General features: G+C 34.8%; 1 protein-coding gene and 1 long non-coding RNA gene across 2 annotated transcripts; one reads left to right on the top strand and one right to left on the bottom strand.

Moving 5' to 3' along the window:
- Positions 1–56: 56 nt before the first annotated feature.
- LOC128207793 (ryncolin-2-like) lies at positions 57–3,518 on the top strand. The gene has a single exon (XM_052910929.1). It carries the CDS (start codon positions 80–82, stop codon positions 833–835), a length of 756 nt encoding a protein of 251 aa, XP_052766889.1. The 5' UTR covers positions 57–79; the 3' UTR covers positions 836–3,518.
- A 7,051-nt stretch (positions 3,519–10,569) lies between these two features.
- On the bottom strand, positions 10,570–12,423 carry LOC128207792 (uncharacterized). The gene is made up of 3 exons (XR_008256763.1): positions 12,382–12,423; positions 11,448–11,557; positions 10,570–11,158 (listed from the first exon to the last, which is right to left on the bottom strand). It is a non-coding gene; the product is annotated as an uncharacterized LOC128207792 (long non-coding RNA).
- Between the last annotated feature and the right edge of the window lie 327 nt (positions 12,424–12,750).

The following is a 12,750-nucleotide window of genomic DNA, read 5'->3' as shown; positions in this document are numbered from 1 at the left end:
TACAGTACTGTTGTATCGTATTATTTGAGAACTACTGAGCAGACGAGTGTTTTTAATTTTGCACACTCTGTCTGAAGCCATGATGGGAACAAGACGCTTTATTCACGCAATTGGTCTGTTCTGTTGGGCGTCAAACGTCGGCGCAGTCATTAACTTTAACCCTGTGCTTAACGTGCAAGACTCGTGTGGTCCAACTGATGTTAAACCAAAAGACTGCACAGAACTGCAAGACGCCCAAAGTCAGTCGGGTATCTACTCAATATATCCCGACCGCGCAATGCCAAAAGGGTTTAAAGTCAGCTGCGATATGGACGTTGACGGCGGCGGTTGGACGGTGATACAGCGACGTGTCTCGGACACAGACTTCTACAAGACGTGGAATGAGTATCAAACGGGATTTGGTGACCTCGCAAAGAACTTCTGGCTCGGAAACCAAAAGATTTCTATCATAACTTCGCAAGGCTGGTACGAACTCAGAATTGACCTGATGGCTACAAATGGAGACACGCGATTCGCTAATTACGAAGTTTTTTCGGTGGGTGATGCACAGAGCGAGTACACTTTGTTTGTCGACGGTTATTCTGGAAATGCTAATGATAGCATGGCTACCCATAACGGGGCGAAGTTTTCTACAAAGGATCGAGATAACGATAATAATAGCGCTAACTGTGCTGAGTCATACAAAGGGGGCTGGTGGTACAACGATTGTCATGAAGCTAATCTGAACGGAGATTTTGGAAATACGGAATATGGTCAAGGCATAAACTGGTATCATTGGCTTGGGCATCGCGTCTCTCTTGCGAAAGCCGATATGAAAATAAGGCGTAAAATTTAATTTTTCATTCAGTTTAAACGCCACATAGTTAAAACGTTTTCCCAAAGCACAACATATAGAAGGCAGAAAACTACAAAATAATGTACCTTTAGACTTCTTAGAACCAGTGAAAATGTTTCGTCTCGTTTATATTATACTTGCAGACAATAAAACAATTCCTTGAAGACACCAGTCTGAGTCCTTCTCTGTGGTCAAAGTAAAAATAACGTAACCGGCATATTTCTGGAGACACGTTATGCTTTCGGGTAATAGGAATACATGTAGATTTTATTTTATTTTGTTTTACGAACATTTCTTTCATTGCATGCGTCTTTGTTGTACTCTCATTTTAACAAACTACCGATATTATGCAAGGCTCTGTTTTGTATCCTAATGGTGAACATTGATTAGCAATGTAACTTTTACACGTGAATATCTAATTTATATATGCATGATTATTTTTTCATTGTTGAATTGTTTCCAAAATGGACCATGTGGCATTATCTATTCTTTTTGAAGTATTAGGACTTTTAAATGACGAGCACTCATTTGAGCCTAACATTTTTGTTACGTGTTCAAATTGTTCCAATGCGAATTCCGTTGTAGTGTCAGTCAGTGAATTAGTGGGAAATGGCCTTAAACGTTTGGTCATTAGCGGTGAGTATGGTCTCTTAGTGTCGCGGTGTTTATATATTAAGAACGTTTTCATGTATTACATCACAGAGTCAATCTCTAACTAATTTCACGATTTGTTTTATGTCGTGTCAAAGATAGAGTCAATTTAAGATTATGAATTTAAATTATACTGGTAAAAAGCATTTCCTGAACTAGTCATTACGAGTTACAAGTAATGTCACAGATAGTCATTATCTATAATTGATATATGAACCACTGGCCCATGCTTACACATTTACTTTATATTCATTCATATTTATTCGTACGTTTACAATTGCTTCACTTTTATCACAAAATTTAACATAAAAAATTTCCTTTCGATTACATTTGTTTTCCTTGTCCTTGATGTATTCTCAAAACACACCAAGAAAATCGATCAACATTTTGTTAGGCGTATGTAAGTTATGGAAGCGTATAGACGTCTTCAATGTTCAAGTCATTTGAATTTCAAGAGAATGCATATTTTTAGCTCGACTATTCGAAGAATAGGTGGGCTATACTACTCGCCCCAGCGTCGGCGTCGGCGTCGGCGTCTGGTTAAAGTTTTACGGCAAGTTGGGATTTTCACTTTATAAGTCCAATACCCTTTATTCAATTGACTTAATACTTCACACAGTTGTTCAGGGCCATCACATGATGAGGTTAGATAACTCCATATTATTCTTTATACAGATTATGGCCCCTGATTGACTATGGAACTTAGGTTAAAGTTTTAGGCCAGGTTGGGATATTTATTAGTAACTTCTATACCCTTTGTTCAATTGACTTAATACTTCACACAGTTGTTCAGGACCATCACACAATGAGGCTACATAACTCCATATTATCCTTAATACAAGTTATGGCCCCTGATTGACTTAGGTTAAAGTTTTAGGGCAGGTTAAAGTTATAGGGAAAGTTGGGATTTTCACTTAAAAGTCAAATACCATTCATTCAATTGACTTAATACTTCACACAGTTGTTCAGAGCCATCACATAATGAGGTTAGATAACTCCGTATTATCTTTTATACAAATTATGGCCCCTGATTGACTATGGAACTTAGGTTAAAGTTTTAGGGCAGGTTGGAATATTTATTAATAACGTCTATACCCTTCATTCAATTGACTTAATACTTCACACAATTGTTCAGGACCATCACCCAATGAGGTTACGTAACTTATTATCCTAAATACAAGTTATGGCCCTTGATTGACTAAGGTTAAAGTTTAAGGTCAGGTTAAAGTTTTAGGGCAAGTTGGGATTTTAATAAAAACACTTCTATACCCCTCATTCAATGCACTTAACACTTTGCAGAATTATTGACAACCATCTTACAACAAGGAACGTAACTCCATTTTAGCCATTAATACAAATTATTGCCCTTGATTTTTTTTTCTTTTTCTTTTAATTTCTTTTAAAAGGCACATTTTAATATTCCTAACCACATTTTCATTAAGGGTAAACAATTATTTTATTATTATTACTTTTTTTTAAATTTCTTTTGAAAGGCACATTATGATATTCCTAACCACATTTTCATAAAGGGAAAACAAGTTATTTGATGTTTGGGCGTGCTGGTGTTCGGGCAGCGTCAAAGTCACCATGGTTGATATACTGTGACCAAACATGATATGTAGGAAGAGTTTATGGAGGTCTTCCATGGGATTGTGTTTGGGGCCATTAGGATCAAGGTCACTGTTGCAAAAATAGAAGAAATCATCTTCTGCCAATCATTAAACACCTGGTTTTGTCACATTGCGATTCTTGTTCACTTTTTAATTTGATTGTTTTATTGCTTTTGACAGGTACATATTACATCGTTATTGTATTCACTTCTAAGTCAAAGCGACGTAGTCGAGCGCGCTGTCTTACGACGGCTCTTGTTGTTTTATGTAAGTCATCCAATGAGAAACTGATTAAATATTATTGATTTATTTTTCTTAAAAAATGGTGTTTTGTACATAGTTATTTGTAACAATTACAAAAAAATGAAATATGAATACTATTATTTGTGTAATTATCAATAATAAATATATCCGACAATGAAGCTATATTCTAATAAGACATATATACATGCATGTATAGTGAATAGGTGAAACTACCAAGTAGATTCGTTAGCAATTTCCAATTCCAGTCAGTTTCATTGGCATAGAAACAAGTGCTGGTGTAAATTTGGAGAAGTCAATCGAACGTGATCGGCTCGAATCTGTGACTACCTATGTGAAATTCGGACACCTATACCACTAGACTACTCTCAACTTCAACATAATTGTTTGATGCTCGAGAAAACACTGATTAAGTTTGATTCAGTTCATTGGAAAACAAAATGTGCATGTAAGCAGATTTCGCGCGAAACTCAACCAAACGTGATGTGACTTAATAACCAGATAAGCCTATAATACAAAGGGTGACCTGTAAAAGACCTACTTGTTTTACGAAAAGCCGTTAAACCTTCATGTCTCAGTATAATGCTCGTGAACTAATATTCTTGGTCAAGTTTAGTAAAACAAAACTATCCAATTTGTCTTTATGGCAATTTAAAAAGTAAGCATATGCATCATGGCATAACATACAAATAAAGCCAAACGCCAAGCCACGCGGTCAGCTGTATCCCTCAGATTTAAGAGTCGAGTCCTGCAAAATACATTCATCGAAACAATAAGGTCATACTCGTTGTTCTTACCACTTATAAGACGTAACATATTTTATAATACAACTATTACTTAGTTGACACATTTCAGGATCAATTATAAACTTATACTTGGCGATAATATGCCAAAACTCACTCAATACGGAACTACGTCGGCTAATACGAGTTTCTGTCGTTTTGATTAGTTGCTTAACCCGCCAAATACGGGATTAGGGGATTGGACCATTTTCATTAGCTGTCGAAACTCGCCCGTATATGAGAATGCTGTAAATTATTAAATTCGGCAGCCATTTTGTTTTTCATTTTAAAGACTGTTTAAAAATTGTGTGCCTTCTGGCCCTTCGGGTTCAGTCCAATACTGCTTACCTCGTACAAATTACTCGGCCATTATGAATTCCCCTAAATAATAGCATTATAATATAGGACAACTTTTCAAAATCTGGAACGACTTTGCAGACGTACCGACGGTCTTATTTTACACATGATCATTGAGAATACTTTTTTACGTTCGTCTGAAATGTTATAGAAAAAATATTCAGAAATTTTCGAGCACACAATTAGTCAGCTATCGCCGACAATGTGAACCTTATCGAAAATTGATATAACTATCAAAATATTATCTCTTTCTCCCATGCAAGATTTACCACAATTAATACAATACTGTTTTAATATACCAAAGAGGATGAATAAATGTCGAAAACAATAGTTCTTATGAAGGATACCGAGCTTAATATGAAGGAAAAACACCGAAACACGTTATTCATACCCAATGAGACGATAGTAGACCACAGTAAATAATTTAGCACTCACCAATATTTCTTTCCGTTTTTTTACTATTAAGTACACGGTTACAACTTCTTATCAGTAATTAATATTTTCCATAAATGCATGATTTAGTTAGTAGAAAATTTATGTTTGTTATACATGTGTATGTAATGATTTTGAATAAGAGTTTCACTTTAAATGAAAAAATACGTACGTTGAAAGAAAGACATGATACAGGAAGATGGCAATGGACACGTTCTAAACTTATATTATTTACATGTTTAGTTTTGATCGTTTTGATAAATGGAGGTACACGTGTGTGGTTTACAACCGGAAATATTTCAACCTCTAAGATTTGTCAGCGATACGAACAATTTGGTAAATTCTTAAGTGAAACTGTTCCAGTTTCATAAGGGTCTCACCATTCTTTCAGATCTGTATAGTGTTTTTTTTATCTTCCTGTTTATTTGGAAGCAACACAAAGCAAAAGGAAATTATTTACACTCTCGAATAAACAATGTTGCAAAGGCTATACATGCTTCAGCTGATTCATATTCAATTTTAAGACATTTTACTATCGAAGTTAATAGTTTGATATAATATGTTATACCATAGACCTGTTTCAGTATTTCGGACCTCTGTGATCAAGTATCAACAAGGACATTCATCAGTATTTCCGTAAATGTAAATGAACACTTTTTCGCTCAAAACCTTTCATTTGCCCATTCTATAGGTTCATTTCTTTGCAATTTAAGTACGACAGTTTTTCACACAAACGATATTTTGTGTTAAAATAAAGCTTTAAAAGGGAAAAATAGTATTTATTTGCTCTGAAAAAAAAACACTGTCTATCAGCAACAGTTCCAAATTGCTCCAGGTTATGTCATGTTTCCATTTCTTTTGGAAACCTTTTTGAGAATGTTTAAATATTTACAATTTTCTAAAAATGCCGAATTTTTGGTACGGTACACTGTCATTTTGGAGCAGTGTATATTACTGAGTATATTTGGAACATGAATTCTTCTTAGAATAAGCATGCATAAAAACATGTCCATGTCGATATTTCGATTAGGGGCCTAACTCTCTCCCGGTGAAAATTCATTCGAAAATATTCAGTTTTCTCATGTTAAAAGAGAAAATCCTCCATTCACGAACCAAAAAACAGTACAACATCAGATGGTATTTAGACAATTTGTAACAATATGAAACTTGTTACACAAGTATATATTTGATATAGCAATAAACTATACCTTATTTCGAGCTGATGTGAAATAGTTTACATAACCGGTATTGAGATAATTTCGTGTTTTAGATATGCAGCAACAGGTACTGAATGTTTGTAAAAAATAGCCGAAAGTCGCGAAACAGTGTGATTTTGTGCCAAAGAATGGAATCATATAAAAAGCGTACTGTCTGTCAATTAATCCGTAGTTCCATTTGTCGGTTCGTCCGTTAATATTATAAAACAGCTGTCACATTTAATCAAATTTCCAACTAACTAAATTTTTCACTTTAGTGTACATCCCGCATGGGAAGGTGTACATTAGTGTTCACATCACAAAAGTAAATGCCACATATAGAGGGCAATAAACCCGACATGGATAATAGTAGTAATCTCGACTGTCACTTACTCAATTTCAATCGGGGTTGGATAACAAATCACAGAATTTAAGAACAGCGCTGAAATGCATGTCCCACATAGCTTTGTTGCTGTCGTCTCAAATGTGAAGGCCAGGCTTAGAGGTCAATGAAGCCAATAACGGATGAAGATTGATACGTATTACAAAGTGATTATTTATGTCTCGGCTTTAACTTTCTCTTTCAATTAGATTACGAACAAGCTTTACAGAATTGTAAAGCATCATGGGGTGAATTGCACATAACACTCCTGTTATATATCCTCAAAGATAAATGTCCCATTAAAAAGTCAATGGAGCCTGATAAGGAGTTCATAGTTTTAAATTGTGTTTCCTTACAGAATTCGTTACTATAAATCAAAATACACAATCAAAATCCATTTAAACCGCAGTTAACAGTAACACGTCTACAACACCAGTATGATATATAAGTGCAATGTATGGCTTTCAGCGGCGGGTCAAGAATTTGGCGTCAAGGATAGAGAAAGAGAGGGCGGGGACTGAATTGTTGGTGCTGGACTTGAATATTTTTTTTGTAACTGGAAATATATACATCACGAATGTCTTAAGAAAGAAACGAGGGGAAGGGATAATCCGCCTTGGGAACATTTTGCATTTCTATAATTTTTACATATTTCGTTTTACTATTATTAATCAATATTTACCTCGGTGGACTTATTGTTTTCATTGACCGTTCCAAGGCGGTAACCCTACAGTTCCATCTATTGATAACGTTAGTTTAATACTTATGCAGGCTGTGTCTGTTGTCTTATGGCGTTGTGTGTCCCTCGTTGAGTCTTTGTTAGATTTTGATCAGTTTGGTTCTTGTGTTTGTCTCTGTAGTTTCCAAAGTAACCAAACTTAAAGATAGGATTTTGGTTACTGCGTTCTTCCCTATGGTTTCTATTGCGTTATTAATCTTAACTGTTTCGTTTTGGCGGTATTTAAAACGTTTTGTACAAAGAAATTTTTGCGCTTCCTGAACCTCGCACCGAATCACATTCGACAAAACTATTGTGCATATTAATCAAAGTAATTAAGGGATCAGATCCACAAAAAGCTAGTTCTCTGATAGCTCCATTAACAATAATCTTGCAGTTTCATGCCTGGTGACCCGATACAACTTTGAATTCAATTGATTTTTTTTTTATTTCGTATCTGTCAACATTGGCCATGGCCTTCTGGATATTTTGTGAGTAAATCTTAAAAACAATCTTGCATTTTTCATTAAAGTTTGAATGTCAATTTACAAATTTCAATCTGTCCAATTTTGCTGTTTCGCATGTAATTCTTGCTTCCGACAGACATCTCTTCAACAACGAATTTACACATAATAGAAATAAAACTGCAATGAAGCAATGCTCGACTTCATTATACTCAAACGCATTCTGTAGTGATTCCATCCTTGTTAAGAATATGGATCGATTTGCTTGAAAGAAGAAAAAAAAGATTGTTTACAATAAAATATAATCAGAACCCTAAATCTGCATTTCTTACAAAATTTGAAATTATGCGAAACTGTTCCGTATATATAGAACTAGCTATACCTTCTTGAATCGTCAAACTTGTTTGAACTCGAAGTTTGGTCTACCATTAACGCAACATTTATCTAAGATCTTTCAGGTGGTTGTTTGTCTTTCTGTTTAAATTGTTATAATACAAAGCAAAGTGAATGTGTGTTTTGTTGTTTTTAGTATATTGTCGTGTTATCTTGTTTGTGAAGCTAATAGTAACTTCGCAAGTTTCGCGGCAAACCCTCCATACAGCGAAATCGCCATGGTTGTCACGCTTGAAGCAAAACAACAATAATGCTCCTTCAAAAGGGAACTGGTTGTCAGCAATAATAAAAAGCAAATGTTTCTTTTTATATTATTAGATAAAAAATACTAATTTAAAGAAAGAAGCAAATGTTGTTGTTTTTTATATTTGCATATTTCGCTATTCATTTTAGCTTTGCTCTACATTTTATATTAATCTCACAGGAATTATCAGTTTATCCGGAGTAATACATGTATTATGGGTGGTGGTGGCACAACAGTATTGCAAAACTTTGTCAAGGACGTACAACCCTACTGCGTTGCTGGCAGAACTAAACAGGGTATCGACCTTAAAATATTTGAATGAACAGTACCTATTTTTCCCGATTAAATCACTCACACATTTTAAGTTATTTAAGAATCAGTCTGAAGCTAGCGTTTTGAAGTACACCTTGTTACGGCATTTAAGAATAATACATTAGTTTTATATTCGCTCGAACAAAATTCTCTTTTAAAGATTAAATTAATAATATTGCCTATGTTCACTCGGAGTCCTAATTTTAGTGAAGTGGTACGGTGTTCTATTGATGGGCAAGCGCCGGCGCTGATGTTAACTATAACGCTGTGCTTAATGTACATGACTCGTGCGGGTCAACTCACTCAACTGATGTTAAACCAAAGGACTGTACAGAACTGCATCAATTCCAGAAACAGTCGGGTATCTACACATTATATCCCGACCGCGCAATGCCGACAGGGTTTAACGTGAGCTGCGATATGGACATTGACGGCGGCGGGTGGACGGTGATACAGCGCCGTGTCTCGGATACTCACTTCTACAAGACGTGGAACGAATATCAAACGGGATTAGGCGACCTCGCAAAATGGGGTCGAGTGGGAAACTACTTAAAATATTTAGAGCAATGTATTCTGTGGTAAAATCGTGTGTCAAACATTGCAATTCCGTCTCCGATTTCTTTGATATTTCTATTGGTTTACATCAAGGACAAACTAATTCACCGGTATCGCTTGCATTATTCCTAGAAGACCTTTGATATTAGCTATCGTGTAACGATGATCACATACATGAAAATTGTGTTTACTTGTATATATTTGTTAGACTAGGCGCTTTGTTGCGTAAGTCGAAATAAACTTTTTTCTGTTCTGTTCTGTCAATTTTGAGACTTCAATAGAACGTGACCTTCGTGGAGCTGGTTCTCACAACCAATTAGGCGAAAGTTAGACACCTATTCAACTAGACTACTCTCACACTCAACTGAGTTGCTATAAGCTCGTGATAACACTGATTATGTTTGGTCAGTCCAATACGATAATTTAGTGGTTGTAGACAGATGCAATGCAAAACTGAAGACAAAAATAAAGGCAGAAATTTTGCTTTAAATCCAACTTGAACCAAGAGTAATGCAACATGATAGCCTTTGAAAATACTTCGGATGACAGTAAAAACCCTACTTGTTTAATGAATACCCGATTATATCTATTTCCATACCTCAATATAATGCTCATGAAATCAAAGTATAATAAAACAAATTTATTATGTGTATCTTGGGGCAATCAGCAAAGTGACCTGTACCTCGGCAAAACATACTAGTAGACAAAAGTCTAGCCATACGATCCGCTCCGTCAGCAGTCCCTGGGACTTCTGTATAATCAAGTAAGACTACGTCACCAGGATGGCGAATCTCGCCTACATGAAGCTCAGACGCAAGGATCGAGAACTACATCCAGAATACAGCCACATCAAGGGGATGAAGTTGGGTGGGTTACTCGAATACATTGAGGCATTAAACGACTGATCATATCAGTGGCCACTCGTGCAAAGCACAGATGGTTTATAGATGGCACACATACATGTAGTTAATAGTAAAACCGGACTCTTGTTCTAATCTTACTGGACAGGATTCTTCTTGTACGTAATATGTTATACGAGATGACTTCTCCAATTAGGGGACAACTTGGCAAACGTAGTTTTATATTATGCACATGTGCATAGTGATACTAAGAATAAATTGTTTTACTTTCGTCGATAATTTATTGGGCAGATGCGATCAGAAATGTTGAGAGCACACCAGTGGTCTGCACTAGTCAACATAGTGGACCATATCGAAAATTGATGTAACTTTTAAGTAAGTCAGCCAATGTTATACTTCATATTGATCATTTTATCTCTTAAGCTGTGGATGCAGTTAGCTCTACTTAAATGCCATGAGTTCAATTTCAAAGGTATATAATTCTTGAACCATTTCAATTCAAATTTTAATGCTTTAATTCAAGTCTAAATGTTGACTTTATCAATCAGTTTAAACAAAAACAATATCTTTTTCAGTCCATCTTAACATGACCAGAACTGATACATGTACAATATTTGTCAGCAATTCATGAGATATTTGTTTAACCAATTACACACAGTAATATCACGACATCAAAGACATTATCATATAAAGCTTTTTCCCCACTGTTCTTTAACATTATGAACTGTTTCCACTGGAAACTAGCTGAATTTCAAATATAGCATAATGATTTTCCAAATGCTCTTTGATACAATGTACTGATCTCACTGGATACAATACAGAATCTTCTGCTCAAATCCTCTTAAAATTCCTCCTTTTACTAAAAAAACATGCATGTGACATTAATGCTGACAGTTTAAAAAGGTGTGTGCACAGTGATGCTTTGACATTTGTTTGGCTATTTTTTTCCCATCTTGTATTCCTAAACTTCAAGTAAAAATGTGTCCTCTCTGATGAATATGAACAGTCACTAAGATAGTTATCCAGTATGCTGCATGTGCGTTTCAAGTCAATCAAATATATTCCATCCAGGGTTACGTTTTGAATGCTTCTGGTGGTATTTTTTGCTGAAATATATTAACACGCATGTTTTGTAACTAATGTAACATGTCCACTGAACGTTATGTGAAAATCGTGAACACCATTTGAGATATAGCCATTCCAAGTTATAGTTTTAGCCAAGCCAAGTTCTCATTTTTGACAAGCTAGTAAACACAACCAAGGTTACATTTTTTCTGTTAGTAGGCTTGTTTTTTTTTCTATTCAAATCTGAATTTGTTTTAAAGTATTGACTGATAACTAAAGATAGAGATTTACATAAAACGATGACTACTCAATCGTATTATACTGCTATACCTGGAGCTCTAGGAGATCTGTCCAGCTTTCGCATTCCCAGTTGTTCTGTACCAAATATCTGATTTGAATCAGAATTTTTAAGCCTTTGTGACATATGTTTTACCAAAGCACTGAAACAATATATCATAAACAGTATTTGAAAATGTTTCCATACACTCATCAAGAGATATATTACAAGACAACCATTTAATAATTATTTCATTAAAAAACTGGGATTTGTTATGTAAATTCGATTAAATATGTCCCTATGTTCTGTTTCCCAAATCACTTTTTTATGCACATAGTTTTCATTATCAAAAATAGTATTATGAATATTTATACTTAACGTTATTGGGCATTAAAAGATGTGTTTTATACGTTTTTAGTCATAAGGCAATATATAAGTTTTAATAAATTAATAAACATCATTAACATCCTTTGGAATTTCAATTATCAAAGGTGTTTTCGCCGTTTACATTAATACTCTTACACATTAACAACTCTAAATAATACATAAATTAGCTATGAACAACATAATACCAATCGGCATTTAATAGGCAGGCACGCTTACTTTTAAAAATAGTCGAAAACGACTTGGCCGATTTGAACCAGGCCGAAAATGTAATTTGGCCGAGTTGACAACGCAAACAATGCATACTTAAAGTTTAATGTCAAAATGTTTTAAATTCCCTTTTCCTACTCGTCAATAAATAATATATTGCTATTAATGCTGTAGGACTTAGACAAAAGGAAAGATTGTCATTATATTTAACTCACTGTACTAGTTCCGAAAACTGTTGCATCCGAATATAGATTATGTTTACACCTGTCAAAATAACTCTTGCACATCAAAACCTCCATATATATCATTGCATGCATTAGACTCCTTTATTGATAATTTAGATACAACATGATCGAAAATGTCATTTATGTCAAGGAAACGTTTCGTACTTACCATTTTTTATTGTTGATGTATCCGCGCACTCTCTCAGTCGGCCATATTTAGAAGGGAAGTGAAATCCAACTTGAGCATGCGCATAGAATACTAGACGAATGCGCATTTTTTAAGATATTAAACGATTCTATTTGATTGATGAAATGAATTTTGCCGGTATTTAATATTAATGATAACAGTAATTTAAATTGTGCAGTTGCAATGCAATTAACTGTTTTTATCATCCTATTTTGTGGTTATAATGCATCTTAAAATTAGCCACCGCATCACTGTATCATGATGGTTTTGAAACAAACAACAACACCATGTAAAAAATCGTGATTGAAGAGTCTAGAGTACAGCTTTCTCACTTGTTTTTTTTGGTTTAAC

The sequence above is a fragment of the Mya arenaria genome, chromosome 11, assembly GCF_026914265.1.
Source record: "Mya arenaria isolate MELC-2E11 chromosome 11, ASM2691426v1".
Lineage (NCBI taxonomy): Eukaryota > Metazoa > Mollusca > Bivalvia > Myida > Myidae > Mya > Mya arenaria.
This window is presented reverse-complemented; position numbering and strand designations above follow the sequence as displayed.

Bases quoted from the DNA above. Each gene is read 5' to 3' on its own strand.
- LOC128207793 (XM_052910929.1), top strand. From the start codon at position 80: ATGATGGGAACAAGACGCTTTATTCACGCAATTGGTCTGTTCTGTTGG.